The sequence below is a fragment of the Canis aureus genome, chromosome 33 (assembly GCF_053574225.1).
Source record: "Canis aureus isolate CA01 chromosome 33, VMU_Caureus_v.1.0, whole genome shotgun sequence".
Taxonomy (NCBI): Eukaryota; Metazoa; Chordata; class Mammalia; order Carnivora; family Canidae; genus Canis; species Canis aureus.
Genome location: NC_135643.1, coordinates 10,961,256 through 10,979,846, shown reverse-complemented (window position 1 = coordinate 10,979,846; position 18,591 = coordinate 10,961,256). Strand labels below are relative to the sequence as shown.

Below are 18,591 nucleotides of genomic sequence, written 5' to 3'. Positions count from 1 at the left end.
AAGTTCTCAGTTTTTCACCATTGGGTATGATGTTGGCTGTGGATTTTTCATATATGGCCTTTATTACTTTAATGTATGTTCTCTCTAAGCCTACTTTATTGGGAGTTTTCATCATGAATGGATGTTGTACTTTGTCAGATGCTTTTTCTGCATCTATTGAGATGATTATGTGAGTTTTATCCTTTCTTGTTGATATGATTGAGTTAAAATGTTAAACTATACTTGCATCCTTGGAATACAGCCCATATGACCATAGTGAATGATATTTTTTTATGTATTGTTAGATTGAGTTTCCTAATATTTTGTTGAGGATTTTGGTGTCTGTGTTCATCAGAAATACTGGCTTGTAGTTTTCTTTTTTTTTTTTTTTTTTAGTTTTCTTTTTCTTGTAGTGTCTTTATCTTTTTTTGGTATTAGTGCAATGCTGGCCTTTTAGAATGAATTTGAAAGCTTTCCTTTCTCTTCTATTTTTTGGAATAGTTTGAGAAGGGTAGGTATTAACTCTTATTTAAAAGTTTGGTAGAGGGCAGCCCCGGTGGCGCAGTGGTTTAGTGCCGCCTGCGGCTCAGGGTGTGATCCTGGGGACCTGGGGTCGAGTCCCACATCGGGCTCCTTGAAGGGAGCCTGCTTCTCCCTCTGCCTGTGTCTCTGCCTCTCTCTCTCTCTCTCTCTCTCTCTGTGTCTCTCATGAATAAATAAATAAAATCTTAAAAATAAATAAATAAATAAAAATAAAAGTTTGGTAGAAAACCGCTTTGAAGCCATTTGGTCTATTTGTTTTTGGCAAGCTTTTTGATTACTGACTTAATTTCATTGCCAGTAGTCAGTGTTTGCAATTTTCTTTTACTTCCTCAGTTTGTAAGGTTATGTCTCTAGGAATTTATCCATTTCATATAGGTTGTCCAACTTGTTGCGTATAATTTTTCCTAATATTCTCTTATAATCTTTTGAATTTCTGTGGTGTCAGTTGTTGGTTCCCCTTCATTTCTGATTTTGATTCCTTTATTTTTTTGTTGTTGTTTTGATAAGTCTGGCTAAAGATTTATCAATTTCATTGATCTTTTCTTCAAAGAACCAGCTGCTGGTTTGTTTGTTTATTTAGGTTTATTTCACTTCTACTCTAATCATTATTATTTCCTTCCTTCTACTGGCTTTAGGCTTTCTTTGTTCTTGTTTTTCTAGTTCCTTTAGGTGTAAGGTTAGGTTTTTTATTTGTATCTTTCTTGCAGGTAAGCCTGTATTGCTATAGTCTTCCTTCTTAGAACAGTTTTTGTTGCATCCCAAAGATTTTGGAGCATTGTGTTTTCATTTTCATTTGCCTTTGTTTTTCTAATTTAATAACCAACAACAAAATTGTACCGAGGATGCCTATACAAAACCACACAATAGAGGTTCAGACATCAAGGTGTTTTCTCATGCATAGGCTGAAGGTTTCAGTCTCTGGTATTTGGAATTTAGGCTGCAGTCCTTGTTTTTGGATGGACCACTGGGTATATAACACATACCCAGTCCATGCTTTTAACCAAATAGGAACAGAAGAATGGCCTTTTGGCCCAGGTAGCAGTAGATGAATTGTTTAGTTTCATGTGACACATAACTACTGAGGTTTCTCCCAACAATGCAATGCCAGGTGGTGGTGTACTTCTTGTCAAACTCTGTCTTAATATGGAGTTCCCTATATTTTTTTCTTTCCCTATATTTCTTCAACATCTGAGTAGCGCTTCACTGAGTCTTGTTGCATCTCATCTGACATATTGGCACTTTTGATTACAGATTTTCAGTAGCACATGATTATGGAGGAGCAGGGCCCCTGGGGAAGAGACTGCAGTATTTTCCTAGGGGATAGGCTGGTGACACCACCTGGTGGGAGCTACCGTGCTATTGAAGCCATGACATTTAAGGAGCTGTATGCCAGCTGCTGCTGTCTAGTCTGTTTCTATATATTTTGTGATTTCCTCTTTGATTTCTAGGTTAGCCTATTCATTGTTCCACTGTTTTGGGATGGAATGTTCTGAATACTTCTGAATGTTTGGAGATGGAATGTTCTGAATACATGTATTTGATCCAGTGTGTCATTCAAAGCCACTGTTGCTGTGTTGATTTTTTGTCTGAATGATCTATCCATTAATATAAGTGAGGGTGTTAAAGTTCCCTACTATTATTGTATTACTGAAATTCTTTTCTTTATGTCTGTTAATACTTTATGTATTTAAGTGTTTTTATGTTGGGTAAATATTTATAATTTTTAATATCCTCTTGTTGGAATGTGCCCTTTATCATTATGTAATTTTCTTTGTCTCTTGTCACAGTCTTTGTTTTAAAGTTTATTTTGTTCAATATAAAGATTGCTACCCCAGCTTTGTTTTCTTTTTAAAAAATTTTTCTATTTAAATTCAACTTAACTAACATATAGTGTATTATTAGTTTCAGGGGTAGAATTTAGAGATTCCTCAGTTGCGTATAATAAACACCCAATACTCATTCCATCAGGTGCTCTCCTCAATGCCCATTCCCCCCACACATCTCCCCTCCAGCAACCCTTAGTTTCTTTCCTATAGTTCAGAGTCTCTTCTGGTTTGTCTCCCTCTGTTTTCATCTTATTTTATTTTTCCTTCCCTTCCCCTATGTTCATCAGTTTTGTATCTTAAATTCCACATATAAATTGAATCAAATGGTATTTGTCTTTCTCTGACTTATTTATTTTAACATAGTACCCTCTAGTTCCATCCACTTCATTGCAAATGGCAAGATTTTGTTCTTTTTTTATGGCTTAGTAATATTGCAGAGTGTGTGTGTGTGTGTGTGTGTGTATGTGTGTATGTATACCACATTTTCTTTATCCATTCATCTGCTGTTGGGCATCTGGACTCTTTCCATATTTTGGCTATTGTGGACATTCCCAGCTCTATTTTCACTTCCATTTGTATGATAAATGTTTTTTCATCCCTTCACTTTCAACCTGCATGTGTTTTTAGATCTGAAGTGAGTGTTTTGTAGGCGATGTATAATTGGATCTTGCTTTTATATCCATTCAGTCACCCTCTGTCTTTTGATTACAGCATTTAGTTCATTTATATTCAAGATAATTATTGGTAGATATGTACTTATTGCCATTCTATTACTTACTTTATGGTTGTTTTTGTAGTTATTCTCTATTCTTCTTTCCTTCCTTGTTGTTTGATGGCTTTCTTTAATGATATGCCTGGGGATTCCTTTTTTTGTGTATTTTTTAATATTGATTATGGGTTTTTGATTTGTGATTACCATTAGGTTCATATATAATATATTATGCACATATTAGTCTATATTAAGCTGATGGTTGCTTACTTTGAGCCCATTCTAAAAGCACTAAATCTTTACTCCCCACACTTTATGTATATAATACTTTACATCCTTTTGTTTTGTGAATCCCTTGGCTGAATTTTATAGAAATAATTGATTTTACTAATTTTGTGCTTTAATATCTGTACTGGTTTTTTTTTTTTTTAATCTGCACTGGTTTTATAACCGATTGATCTAGTACTTTTGTTATGTTTGTATTTACCTGTGAATTTTTTTTCCTTTCCTAATTTTCTTACTCTTGATTATAGTTTTTCCTTTCTACTCAAAGAATTCCCTTAACTTTTGTTGGTGTGGGAAACTCTCTCTCTCTCCTTCTATTCTGAATGATAGTCTTGCTGGGTAGAGTATTCTTGTTTGCAGGTTTTTTTATTTTCAGCACTTTGACTATATCATGTCACTCCCTTGTGGCCTGCAGTGTTCTGCTGAAAACTCAGCTGATAGCCCTCTGGGGTTTCCCTTGTACACAAGTAATTGTTTTCTCTTGCTGTTTTTAAAATTCTCTCTTTTTCACTACTTTTTTGCCACTTTAATTGTTATGTATTATGGTGTAGACCTCCTTGGGGTGATTTTCTTCGGAGTTCCCTGTGCTTCCCAGATGTGGGGTCTCTTTCTTTCCCCAGATTTGGGATGTTTTCAGCTATTCTTTCTTCAAATACGTTTTCCCTTTTCTCTCTTTTCTCTTTCTGGGCTTTTCTCTCTCTTCTCTTTCTGGGATCACTATATGCGAGTGTTATTACACTTGATGATGTCAGTCAGTTCCCATAACCTACTCTGATTTTTTTCTCACTTTTTTTTTTTTTCTGTTCAACTTCATTGTTTTACTCCCAGTTTGCTTATCCATTCTTCTGCCTTTTCTAGTTTGGTATTGATTCCTTCTAGTGTACACAATTTTAATTTCAGATATTGAGTTCTCCATCTCTGATTGGTTCTTTTTATCTTTTCTATCTCTTTGTGACAGTCTCACTGAGGTCTTTCACTATTTTCTCAAGTTCTATAAGTATCTTTATGACCATTACTTTGAATTCTTTATCAGGTGTATTGCTTATCTCCATTTCATTTAGCTCTTGTCCTATGATTTGTCCTGTTCTTTCTTTTAGAACCTATTCCTCTGTCTCCTCATTTTATTTAACTCTGTGTATTTGTTTCCCTGTATTAGGAAAGTCAGCTAAATCTCCTGTTCTTGAATGTGTGGCTTTATGAAGAAGAGATCCAGTAGTGCGCTATAGTACAGCATCTCTGTTCACCAGAAATAGGCACTTCAGGGGTGTCTTTTATGTTTGTCGCATGCACCCTCCTATGTGTGTTGTAGCTGAGCAGTGTTTGCCTTAAGTTCAGTTGGTTGGAATGACCCAGTTTATCTACTCTTCGCAGGGTTTGGTCCCTGTCCTTTTAAGTGGCTGATCTGGGGCCACTGTGGGCTTGTAGCTGGGTGGTGTTAGCAGTCAGACTAGATGCTGCCTTCAGCTTGTGTGATGCAGCTGTGGTAACACTGAACTGCAGGGTGCTTTCCCTGCAGTGTCCCCCTAGAGGCTTTTGTTGGTTGGTAGGCCTGCAATCAGACCAGGTGCCTGCCCCCAGTAAGTCTTATGAGGCTGCAGTTGCACTGGTGTATGTGGTTAGTTTCCCCTCTCCCTGGTGCAGGAGTCACTTTGGAGTGATGCCATTCTCCAACTGGGCTGCTTGTAGAATGTGTTGCAGCAGTAGCTGCTTTGCAGGGATGCTTGTCAAGCGAGACAGGGTTGGATGGGGCAGATCTGCAGGAGAATGCAGAGTCAGGGCATGTGGTGTTAGCAAGCTAGATGGAGTGTGTTCCCAGAAGTGTCCAGTTCTCTAGGCTTGGGGGTGGAGGAGAAATGGCATCTGCCGGCTCTTTTGTTCTTAAAGAAGTCTCCTAAAGATCTTTGCCTCTTCAGCATATTCTGAGATTATATAACTCTTCTTCCTGCAAACCACAGGTGATTTTCAAATTGCTGTTTTTATGCTGGGTCTTTCAGGGCAAGGACTTGGTTTCCTATCACCTTCTGGCTCTCCCAGAGCCAGGCCTGCTGATTTTAAGTACTTGGAGTTAAGCCCTACACTGACTGTAAAAACTCATGAAATTAATCTTTACTGGTTTTCAAAGCCAGCTGTTCTAGGGATTTTGTCTCCAGTGCAAATGTTGATGCGGGTTGCTCCTCCTCTCTATTTTCTGTGCTTGTGGTACCCCTTCCATTTGTGGTTAGTTTTGCAAGGAGTTTGTTTGCTGACCATGTCTTTGTTCCTCTTACCCTGTTTTATGTGGCCTCTTCTTCATGAGTAGCTCTGGAAAGTTTGTTCTGTCAGTCTTTGTGTCATTTTCTAAAGTTAATTCATCTGCTTTGGCTTTCTAGGTATGTCTGTGAGACGAGGTGAGCTTAGGATCCTTCTAATCTCCTTTCTTCATCCTGCACCTCACATCTGCACCATTTTAGTATTCCTAGCAACAGTGCATAAAGTTCCAATTTTTCCACATCCTTATGCACTAAATAACACTTGTTATTTTCTAAATTTTTTTTATTGTGGTCATCCTAAAGGTTGTGAGGTCTTGATTTGCTTATTCTGAAATAATCTTTTCATGTGTTTATTGGTCATTTTTTATTTCTTTGGAGAAATATCTATTCAAGTCCTTTGCCTATTTTTAAATTGAATTGTTTGATATTTTTTGTTGTTATTCTTGAGTCGAAGGGTATTAAGGGTTTATTCTGGGTATTAACCTCTTATGTATATATGACTTGCAAATATTTTCTTCCTTTCTGTGGGTTGCCTTTTCACTGTGTTGTTTCCTATGCTGCACAGAAGTTTTAAAATTTGATATAGTCCCATTTGTCTGTTTTTTTTTTTTTTCTTTTGTTGTCTGTGCTTTTGGTGTTATAGCCAAGCAGTCATGGCACATTCAGTGTCATGAAGCATTTCCTCTGTGTTTTTTCTAGGAGTTTTATAGTTTCAGACATCAATGTTCCTAAGATTTATAGGTTTGTAGTTTTCACATACAGGGTAATGCTGGCCTCATAGAATGAATTAAGATGTTTTCTGACCTCTTCAATTTTGGGGGAAAAGTTTGGAAGGAATAATATTAGTTTTTCTTTATATGGTAGAATTCATTAGTGAAGCCATTAAATTTAGTTCTTTAATTTGTTGGGAGATTTTTGATTATTGATTCAGTCTTTTTAATAGTTATAAGTCTATTTAGATTTTCTATTTGTGTATGATTTAGGTTTTGTTTCCTAGGAACTTGTCCATCTCATACACAATTTATGGATGTACAGTTGTTCATAGTATTCTCATGACTTTTTTTTTTATTTTTACAGAGTCAGAAGTAATGTTCCTTACTTTCATTTCTGATTTTATTAATTTGAGCATTCTCTCTTTGTCTTAGTTGATTTAGCTGAAGTGTTGTCAATTGTGTTGATCTCTTCAAAGAACCAACTTTTGGTTTGTTTTCCTCTATCATGTATCTATTTTCTATTTCATTTATCTCTGTTCCAATGTTAATTTCATTTCTTCTGCTAACTTTGGGTTTAGGTAGTTTTCCTTTTCTTTTTTTTTTTTTTTTTTTTAGTTTTCCTTTTCTAGTTAAGTTGTAAAGCTAAATTGTTCATTTGAGATTTCTAAAAATATGTCAATAGCCATAAGTTTCCTCCTTAGCACTGCTTTCACTGTGACGCCTATAAGTTTTGGTATGTTGTGTTTTTGTTTTCATTTGCTAAGTATTTTCTATTATTCCTTGTGATTTCTTCTTTGATTCATTGGTAGTTTTAAAAGTGTGTTAATTTTCCCAGTTCTGCCAATTTTCCATTTTTCTTTTGTCATGATGTCTAAGTTCATCCTGTTGTAGTTAGAGAAGATAGTTGGTATGCAGTTTATCTTTTTATTTAAATCTGTGAGACTTAATTTGTGGCCTACCAGTGATTCATTCTGGAAAGCATCCCATGTGCACTTGAGAAGGATATGTGTTGTGTTGGGTAGAGCGTTGTGGTTTTTTTTGTTTTGTTTTGTTTTGTTTTGTTTTGTTTTGTTTTGTTTTGTTTTTATGTCTTCGATCTAATGGGTTTATTGTGTTATGTGTCCTCTGCTTTTTCTGTGGTTATTCTGTCTATTATTGTGAATGGAGTATTGGAGTCTTCAGTTATTATTCTGGAACTATTTATTTGTCACTTCAATTCTATTAGTTTTTACTTAAGTATTTTCATTATTTGTCATTATATGCATAATCATTGTAATTGTCTTTTCTTATTCTATTGATCCTTTATTAATATATTTCTCTTTGTTTCTTATAACATTTTCAGACTCAAGGTCTTTTTTTATCTGGTATTAGTATAGTTATATTTGCCCTCTTTTGGTTCCTGTTTGCATGGAGTATTTTTTTCTATCCTTTCCATATTAACTTGTGTATCTTTACACAATTAGTAATTATTAAATTTTGAATTAAATTTTTTTAATTTCAATTTTTTATTTATTTTAAATTATTCTCAAGTTGTATAGGAAACAAGATTCGGTGTGCAAATGAAAGTTACAGTAAAGCTGCTTTCACATTAATAATTACTTTTTCTTCTATGGATGTATTAGTGTATTAAATCTGTAGAAAATAAAATGTGGTTACAAACCAAAACTAGGGCAGCCCCAGTGGCTCAGCGGTTTAGCGCCGCCTTCAGCCCAGGGCCTGATCCTGGAGACCTGGGATCGAGTCCCACATCGGGCTCCCTGCATGGAGCCTGCTTCTCCCTCTGCCTGTATCTCTGCCCCTCCGCCCGCTGTGTGTGTGTGTCATGAGTAAATAAATAAAATCTTTAAAAAAACAAACAAACCAAAACTACAGTAATACCAGATTTTGTAATTACCCATGTATTTACTTTTTTTTTTTTTCATGTATTTACTTTTATCAAACTCTTATTTTTCCATATGGCTTTGAGTTGCTCTTGGGCATTCTTTTATTTAACCTTATAGGACTCTATTTCTTGCAGGTGGTGTCTAATGATCATAAACTCTCCCAGTTTTTGCTTATCTGGGAATGCCTTAATTCCTTCCTGACTTTTGAAGGACATTATTGCTAGATACAATATTTCTGATTACAGCTTTTGTCTTTCAGTACCTTGAACATATCTGCCCACCCTTGCTGGTTTCTGAAGTTTCTGGTTAAAAAAATCTGCGAGTATACCCTTATTGAGGAATCCTCTATCTAACAATTCACTTTTCTTTTGTTGTGTTCAAGATTCTTTTTTATCTTTGGCTTTTGGAAGCTTTTTTATAATGTCTTGGTGTGGTTCTTTTAATTCCTCTTTCGTAAAACTTCTTGAATGTTTACATTTATGTTTTTCATCAAATCTTGGAAGTTTTCAGTCATTATTCTTTAAATATTCTCTCTTCCCCTTTATCTCTCACTTACTCTTCTAGGATTCCAATAATGTATATTGGTCTGTTTGATGTTCCACAGGTCTTTTAGGTTCTACTCATGTTTCTTCAATGTTTTCCACTTGAGAGTCGATAATTTCCATTGTCTTGTCTTTGAGGTTGGTAATTCTTTCTTTTTCCTGTTCAAATCTGTCCTGAGTCCCTCTAGTGAATTTTTCATTTCAGTTATTGTACTTCTCCATTTCAGGAACTCTTTTTGGTCTTTATTTAGTTTTTCTGTTTCTTTTTTTGATAGTATTGATTGTGTGCCTGATTCTATATCTTCCTTTAGTTGAGCATCCTTAAAAGAGTTGTTTTAAAGTTTTCATTTAGTATAAATTCCATTAGTTCCTTTTCAAGACAGTTTGTTGTTTGTTTCTTCCCCCAACACACACCTTGAATGTGTTTCATTGTATGCCTTGTGATTTTTGTTGTTGTTGAACACTAGGCATTTGGATCTAATAATGTAGTAATTCTGGAAATCAGTGTCCAGATTTAATCGAATTCTTCAAGTTCTGCTATTTTTTGTTACTTTTTTCCTCCTCTTTTTGATTGTTTTTAGACCATCTCTGTGCTGAAGACCAGCCTGAGGTATAATTTAAGGTCTTCTCAGGTCTTATTTGAGCATTTCCCTTGGCATGCATTGTCATTTTCTAATTTTCTTTGTTTATACTCTTTATTTTTTGTGTCTTGCTTCTGAAAGGGGGAGGAAAAAACCCCCAAACCAAAAAATGAATGGGAATAAAGGGCACAAGCCTTTTAAATCATCTGGAAGTCACTTCAGCCAAGAGGGAGGGATTTGCAACAGGTAAAGGTGTATTAATAATGGCTATACACCTTTTCCTTTATCTATACCTTGGTGATCAGAAGCAGTAGTCAGCAATCAGCAGAGATCCCTGATATTTGGAGGACTGGGTTCTTTTTGCCCACCCTGAATCCTAAAAATTGTAGCTCCTCCAAGGAACATGCACACAGTTGCTTACTTGCCACCTGACTGAGGATGTGGGGATGGGCAGCTGCTACTGCTTAAATTGACCAAAATTAAACTTCTCAGTCTTTCCCTGGAAGTTGCAAGCCTTCAGCAGGCTCCATAGAATTCCAAAATAGTTACATCAGACAGATTCTGCCAGTGTAATTGTTGCCTATGTGGGGAAGGCAGATTCCTGCTGCTTCTATTCCACCATTTCCCAGAATTTTCAAATTAGATTTTTTTTTTTAAAGATTTTGTTTATTCGTGAGAGACACACAGAGAGAGGCAGAGACATAGACAGAGGGGGAGAAGCAAACTCACTGTGGGGAACCTGATATGGAACTCAATCCCAGGACCCTGGGATCATGCCCTGAGCAGAAGGCAGATGCTCAACCACTGAGCCACCCAGATGCCCCTCAAATTAATTTTTAAAGGAGTTCCTTCAGTGGAATAATTAGCTTAGATAACTTATATGACTTTTAGCATAAAGTTACAAAGTAACTTGTTCTTAAGTAATAATTTGTGTGGTCACTTTGCATATGTAGTTTTGGTAAACTATAATTACTAATGATATTTTTTCTTTTGGTGTATTTTTATGTGTTTTACTTATTTTTAAATCTCAGGAAACTGAACAATGGCAATTTGAGTGGATTTTGAAAAATATCTGAAGGTTAGTGGGCAGCATCTCCCTTCTGCCTTCTCCCCACTCTTTACAAAAGAATAAATGGGATGTTTGAGAACAGTGCTGTATTAAAAGAAGAGTGTTGCAAATGGCTTCAGAATCTGTGAATACAAAACAAGCTAGGAATCACTGCACAAAGGGGAAAAGGCAGCACCAGCAAATAAAAAACAGGTCTTCAATTAGTGATGGTGATGGAGAAGACTCCTTTATCTTTGAAGCTAATGAAGCTTGGAAAGATTTTCATGGTTCCCTTCTTCGGTTTTATGAAAATGGAGAACTCTGTGATGTCACACTAAAGGTGAGACTATTTTTCTTTTTCAACTTCTTTATTGCATTATGAAAAATGAAGGTTTCTAGAACCACACAAGACAAATTTTTGGTGCCATACTTACTTGTTACAGTCAAGATGACTGGTCTCAATCCTTTTTTATTGAAGGTGAAAGGACATAAGCAAAGGTGCTTAGAGGTTAGTATAAGCTAAATTTATTGTACTAATTAAATGGTAATATTCATTATTTCTTGGTAATGTAACTTCTGAAGTTCTGGAACCTTAAAACAGTAAGTAGTCATTATTAGGGAAATTAATAAATTGTTGTTAACTAGTAAGCTTTTAACTTACGAATTTAGAAATAACTTAGAAAGTTAGGAATTCTTGGTGGTTTATTCAGCTGCACTAGTGTTCTAGTATATATTTCTGTTCTGGTAATTTAATCTCTACTTTAAAACAATTATCTCTTAAGTGAGATTTTCTATACCTGATAGTGAAGTAGAATCTATTTAGACTTGGATGAAAAAGCATAGTAAATTTTAAGTCTGTGGTCTATAGAATCATGTTATTCTGCTGTAAAAGACAGTTTTAGTAAAATTGATAAAGTGATAAAGTAGTGTGGAGGAACCCATGTTCTAATTGTTCCTCATTACTTGTTTAAGATTCCTTTTTACTATTATGTGTCAGTGTGATATTAAAATTTTTTTGATGATTCATATGCATTCATGCAGCATTTTCCACATTTTATGCCATTGTTCTAATTTTCAACCCTAGTGTGAAATTCAGTGACCCACATTAGCTTTGGAAAAAAAAAAAGTAAAATAGATTATTTGAATTCAGTTACCATTCAGCATATCAATGTATGAATGGAAAATAATTAAGTAGAGTATTATTCATTTTATAAATTTTATAATTGAATTTTAGAATAATTTGTACAACATAGTAACTTTCTTAAGTAAAAAATAGGGCAAGTGAGAATTAAACTTGTAACTTTATTGTGTAACTTAAGCAATAGATTGAAATAACTCCCACAGAATCAGAGGTTGAAAACTGAAATACTATGTTTTAAACATGATGGAGATTATTTGGGGATGAGACACACTTCATTAATTTAAGGGACTATCATTTTTATTTTTCAACTGTAAAATTAGAGTGATGATTAGGTTTTTGTGAGGAATAAGTGAATTGATATAACTGGAGTCCTTATAGCGTTTGTTTGGTATATGAAAGATAACAAATATCAGCTATTTGGATCATGTTACTATTGTTGTTGTTCCAAGGGTATCAGATAATTCTGCTATGGTATATTCTCTTCCTATTCATTAGAAAGTATTGGGATCCCTGGTGGTGCAGCGGTTTAGCGCCTGCCTTTGGCCCAGGGCACAATCCTGGAGACCCGGGATCGAATCCCACGTCGGGCTCCCGGTGCATGGAGTCTGCTTCTCCCTCTGCCTATGTCTCTGCCTCTCTGTCTCTCTGTGACTATCGTAAATAAATAAAAAGTTTTAAAAAAAAAAAAAAAAAAAAAAGTATTACAACTGAAGTTTTAAACAAATCTATTATTGGATTTGTTTCTTAATTTGAATTCAACATTTCTTCAACGGTCAGAATTTTTTTTAAGATTTTATTTATTTATTCATGAGACAGAGAGAGGGAGAGGGAGAGGGAGAGAGAGAGAGAGAGGCAGAGACACAGGCAGAGGGAGAAGCAGGCTCCATGCAGGGAGCCCGAACGTGGGACTCAATCCCGGGACTCCAGGATCACGCCCTGGGCTGAAGGTGGCGCTAAACCGCTGAGCCACTCGGGCTGCCCAACTGTCAGAATTTAATTGTCATAGAACAACTAAGTCAAATAGGATTATGGATAATTTATAATGTTCTGTTCAACATAAACTTCACTTTTTACATTCATGTAACTTTAAGAATTCTTTAATATAAAGTCATCTACTTTCTTTTATTAGTGTTTCCTTTGACCATTATTGCTTTTAGGCCACACATTTTATTTTTTATTTTTTAAAAAAGATTTGTTTATTTATTAGAGCATGCATGTGCACTTGCACATAGAGGGAGGGAGAAAGAGAGGCAGAGTCCCCCTGAACAGGGAGCCTGATGTGGGGCTCAATCCCTGAACCCCAAGATCATGACCTGAGTCAAAGGCAGATGCTTAACTAATGGAGCCACCCAGGCACCCCCAAGGACACACATTTTAGAAAGACCATTGAGCTGGCTCAGTTGGTGGAGTGTTGTGACTCTTCATATTGGGATTGTAAATTTGAGTTCCATGTTGGGTATAGAGATTACTTAAAAATAAAATCTTTAAAAAAAAAAAACAAACCAGCAACTATCCAGATTTATTTTATTGTTTGTATATATGGTCATTAGCCAATTTTTAGATTCCAAAATGAGCACCTGTATTACAAATAACAAGTTTATTTAGCATATATTTACTAAGGTCTTACTCTAGTACATGGAGAGTATAAATAAACTTGAAATTTGAATAATATTCTGTTCTTGCCTTCAAGGTATTTGAAATTTAGTCAGAAATAGGCACATATAAAGTTAAAGACAGTAAAATTTAGCGATTATCATTTTTATGTTATTTTTATGGTAGCATAGGAGAGGATTTAATAAATTATGCCTGAGAGGTGATTCAAAAGGCTTCACATAAGAGATTATTGTCTTTAAGCCATTCCAGGGAGAGGTAAAACTTGTTTATATATTATTTTTTAGTGAAAACATTTTAAACAGTATATCCAGTAGCAGGTCTAAAATTGTGCATGGGGCAAGTTTCTTAGGGGGCAACGATTTGGTTGAATAAAGGTCAGGGGAATTTGTCTTTCAGAGGTATTGCATAGCACTCATAATACTTAAGTTATATGCTATACATCAACAAGAGTAACACAAAGATGAGTAAAAACTCATGCTTTATGTAGTTTGAGGAAATGTAATTATTCTTATTAAAGAACATAGTTAGGGCAGCCCCGGTGGCGCAGCGGTTTAGCGCCGCCTGCAGCCTGGGGTGTGATCCTGGAGACCCGGGATCGAGTCCCACATCGGGCTTCCTGCATGGGGCCTGCTTCTCCCTCTGCCTGTGTCTCTGCCTCTCTCTCACTCTCTCTGAATGAATAAATAAATAAATCTTTAAAAAAAATAAAGATCATAGTTAATTTTATTTGAAGAAGTTAACAGATTATTAGAAGAAGGAAGCTCCCTACACCATCTGTTGATGCTGCCACTGAATATGTTTTATTCATATTATTTGGCTTCTTTTTTTTTTGAAAGTACGTTTCTGTGATTTTTTAAGCAAATATTTATAGGATTCTAATAAATATTTTCAAGATTGTTGTTATTTTTTGGTGTCAAACTTCCAAATGACCAAGTAAGAATAAGTGCTCCAAAAGATTTCAGGGAAATAAAATATATAAACTACATTATAATAGCATACTTCCAAGAGCTAGAAATGATAAAATTATTAGCCTTATAAAGGTAACAGATAACTCCTGACTAGAAGACAGACATAATCTAATAAAAGAGAAACAATAAAGGAGGAGATGATTTTCATATTTAACACTTAAGTATTCTGTGTTAAGCAGTGTAATAAATGATCACTTTTACTTTCTGACATTCAAGTAATAAATTGACATTTTGATTTTTTTCAGGTTTCTCAGAAAAAGAGGTATTTAAATACTTATATTTGTAGATAGTTGTTTATTCAGTCTCTTAAAGTGTTAATCCATTGTTTTCTTTAAGCAGATCTTTTAATAAATGTAGTAAAATTAGCCAAGATTGTAGAACAGTGGGTGTGGTGAGACATTATGATGTGATAATTCACCATAAGCCAAACTATCTTGAGTCTTATATACCTAACCTGTTCTTGATCTTGGCAATAAAATACTATTTTGGTTATTCAAACTGATTAAAATTGGTGGATTATTGAAAAGAGTAGCTAAAGGATTAAAAGGGCAAAATTACAAAGGATTAAAGTTGAGAAATTAGAAAAAAATTGAGAAATTAGAATATAGCTTATTAACATACATAAAAGGAGATTGAGCATGTAGGTTTTTTTTTCTTCTACGCTATTCCTCTTTCACTGTTTGTTTTAGGCACTTTTATTTCAATGTAGTTCTTAAACACTTAGTTTGAGTTACTAAGTGGCATGATTATAAACATTTCAAACTAATATACTTTAGTTTTAATGATTTAAAAAGTTTTTTTAGCATGCATGTTTATAAATGATTTTTAACAAACTGTGTTAATGGGATTATACAATTAATACTTCGAAGTGAAGTGAAGCTATGTAATAACAGCTCCTTTGCAAAAGAATAGTTACTAGAATAGCCACATTTTAAAAAAAGATATTAAGGGGCACCTGTGTATCTCAGTTGGTTGGGCATCGGGCTCTTGGTTTCAGCTTAGGGCATGATCTCATGGGTCTTGAGATTGTGCCCTGCCTTGGGCTCCCCACTCAGCAGAGTCTGCTTGAAGATTCTCTCCCTCTGCCCCTCTTCCACACTCTCTCACACTCTCACTTCACTAAAGTAAATCTCTTGAAAAAATATTAGAAATAACTAAGAAGTGGGGCACCTGGGTGGCTCATTTGGTTAAACATCTAACTCTTGATTTCAGCGCAGGTCATTATCTCAGGGTTGTGGAATGGAGCCCTGCCTCAGCTTTGCACTTAGCTGGAAGTCTGATTGAGATTCTCTTCCTCTCCCTCTCATCCTGCTCCAGATCTCTCTTTCCTCCTCTAAAATAAATAAATCTTTTAAAAAAATAGCTAAGAAGTAAAAATCAAATCAATTAAAAAATTGTTAACTTATCAACATTGAATATTTTAAACATTTATTGCTTTTGAAATTTTGGTGAAGGAGGTATTCTTAAACATTTCTGGTGGATATGTAAATTGACTCATTGTTTTTCGTGTACAGTTTAACAGTATGTGTCGAGCTATAAAAAGCTTATATTTTTTTGTTAATTAATTCTACTTTTCAGATTTCATCTTAATGAAATATTCTGAAATTCTGAAAAAACTTTCTGCTCTGAAATAGTGTATTTTAAAATATGGAGAAGCTATGTAAATGGCTAATATCAGTATGATTAAATAAAGTGTGTTACATCCACTGTATAGGGTAGCAAATAAACATGAAGGTTATAAAAGTTTTCAGAAACTTAGGAGATGATGACAAAGTTCAGGACAATCTTTTTTATTTTTTAAGAAAGTATGCTTGCCAGTGGGGTGCGGGGTGGGAGTAGAGCAGAAGGAGATAGAGAATCTTAAGCAGGCCCCACACTCAGCATAGAGCAGGTTGTGGGGCTTGATCTCATGACCCTGAGATCATGACCTGAGCTGAAATCAAGAGTTGGATGCTTAATTGAGCCACCCAGGTACCCCAAGTTTGGGATGGTCTTAATTATGTTTCATAACACGTAGAAAAAAAAGTTGGAAATGCATCAAGAGGTTGACAGTATTTGTTGAATTGTGAGCAGAATTTTTCTGCTATTTTTTTCCTGTTCTTTGTTGATTTTATACACTGAATTTGTATTTTAGAGGGAAAAAAGAAAATTGAAATGTAAGTCACCTTAAATGTAGGATAATAAGTTCATTTTGTAAGTTAGAATTGAAAGCTATTGAAATTTCAATGTTCATTTTTGGGGGGAATATCAATGTTCTTGGTTAATGTTCTTTTTATGTTACTTTTAGCTTATTCATAATTCAGCAAAAGATCACTTATTATTTTCAGAGTTCTTTTTAGTCTGTCATGTAGTTTTTCTGGGTGGACTTAAATGTCAATCAGCAATAAAAATTGAGGATGCTTGACTTCCCCTGTGCCCCTCTCTCCCTCCCATCCCAGTGTTGAAAAAGTGAAGTGGTTTCTCAGTCTAAAAACCTTTGTTTCATTGTGTGTATTTTGTTGAGATTTTTTTTTTTTATTTTTTTTTTCATTTATTTATGATAGTCACACAGAGAGAGAGAGAGAGAGGCAGAGACATAGGCAGAGGGAGAAGCAGGCTCCATGCACCGGGAGCCTGATGTGGGATTCGATCCCGGGTCTCCAGGATCGCGCCCTGGGCCAAAGGCAGGCGCCAAACTGCTGCGCCACCCAGGGATCCCCTCATTGTGTGTATTTTGATCCCTACTGACTAATCTATGGAAAATTACTCAAGGTTTTGATTAGTGGTTTGTATTTCAAGTTTTTTTTTAAGAAGACATAATCTTATTAATGTTATTCTACATATTTCACTACTTAAGTTTAAACTTGACATAATTTTTCCCCAGAGCATCTTGAATTATTCATATGTTCATTAGTCTAATAAAAAATGTAAATTATAAAATTCACTACCTTTTCACTAGTATTAAAGGGACTTATTATTGTATTCATATTTATTAGTCACTATTTTATTTTTAATATTAATATTTTATAAATATTGTTATTTTATGGATTTTAATATTAGTATTTTAATTTTAGTATTTTATGTTAAAACCAACATAACATTTATTATTATTTACTAAATACTGTAGTATTTATTTAAAATTGTAATGTCTACTATTTTTGTAATTTGTGTATTTTTCACCAAATTTCAAGCGTGTAGTCCTTATACTCTGCTTTCTTGCATTCCTAACTTTCTGATGAAATGTTTTTAGTAATTGGTAATTATTTTTATGTACCAGAGCACAAGAGTATAGAAATAAGCTGTCAGTAATACAGTGAGACTCAATAATGTCAAAAGAGAATTAATGCATAAAAAGCCAAATATTCTCATGTTGCTATTTCATACACATGGCTCAAAGACTTTTTTAAAATTAAGATGGGTATTTATTCTAAAAGGGCATATGGGGGTATGATTGTGTGTATTAAATAATCAAGTTTTACTTCATTTGCATAAATTAGAGTTTTTGAGGGACAAAAGCCTTATGAACAATATGAAAATAGTTTGTGGTTCATTGATTTATACAGCTTGCATAAGCAGACAGTGTTAAAATAATGTTTAATTGGAAATTGTAGAATTCTATTTTATGTAATGGCAGATTGTTTTACCAGATTTATGTCATGTAAGATTTACATATATTTGCATAGAAACTAAATCTCAGTGGTGGCATGTGGAGATATTCTGAAAAGGTATTTTTAGTTTCTTTTTAAAATGTTTAATATCAGGTTTCAGATCCCATTTTAGGACTGAAGTAAGTTTGAAAACATGCCAATCTCTCTGCTTTAGTCTAGGTTATACCTTTAATCTCAATAGAATCTAAATCTTGCCTTGTGAGTACTTTTTAAAAAATTAAATACAGTATAACCAACAGAAATGATAATCCTGTATTTGTTGAAGGGATATTCATTCTTCCTCCACATTAGTGAAAAAAGGTCAGGGAGGAACATTTATGAACAAAAACATTTATACATTATACTCCTCAGGCCTTTTTCTGTAGAAGTTCTTTTTTTTTTTTTAAAGATTTATTTTTATTTATTTATGGTAGGCAGAGAGAGAGAGAGAGAGAGAGAGAGAGAGGCAGAGACACAGGCAGAGGGAGAAGCAGGCTCCATGTCAGGAGCCCGATGCGGGACTCGATCCGGGACTCGATCCGGGACTTGATCCGGGACTCCAGGATCGCGCCCTGGGCCAAAGGCAGGCGCGAAACCACTGAGCCATCCAGGGATCCCCTGGAAGTTCTCATTTTAAAATTCATTCCCAAATAATGAGACCCAACAAAAAGTGTATTATGCAGTCAAAATGCTACATGCAAACAGGAAAATTGGTAAAACACTATCCTGTTACTTGTGCTTAATGGTTATTTAACTTTAAGGCTGGGAAAACTGGATACTCAATACCAAAAACTTGCAGATGGAAATAAAATTATAAGTATAAAACAATAAAACCATAAATAACCACTATAATACCAAAAAAAATACTATAATACCTAAAGTTA

The 18,591-nt window shown here is 34.7% G+C and overlaps 1 protein-coding gene, 1 long non-coding RNA gene and 1 pseudogene across 3 annotated transcripts in view; 1 reads left to right on the top strand and 2 right to left on the bottom strand.

Annotated features, from left to right (window-relative positions):
• The window catches only part of KLHL8 (kelch like family member 8), a 73,392-nt gene that overhangs the window by 32,039 nt on the left and 22,762 nt on the right, over positions 1–18,591 (top strand). For both annotated transcript variants that reach the window (XM_077882804.1, XM_077882803.1), the window contains exon 2: positions 10,342–10,698. In XM_077882804.1, the coding sequence (XP_077738930.1) occupies positions 10,489–10,698 (210 nt within the window). In that variant the 5' untranslated portion in view covers positions 10,342–10,488. The remainder of the gene's footprint in view (positions 1–10,341; positions 10,699–18,591) is intronic.
• LOC144304304 (uncharacterized) overlaps positions 1–18,591 on the bottom strand; it is a 52,048-nt gene that overhangs the window by 29,739 nt on the left and 3,718 nt on the right. The window lies entirely within an intron of this gene.
• On the bottom strand, positions 1,519–1,789 carry LOC144304291 (dynein light chain 1, cytoplasmic pseudogene; annotated as a pseudogene).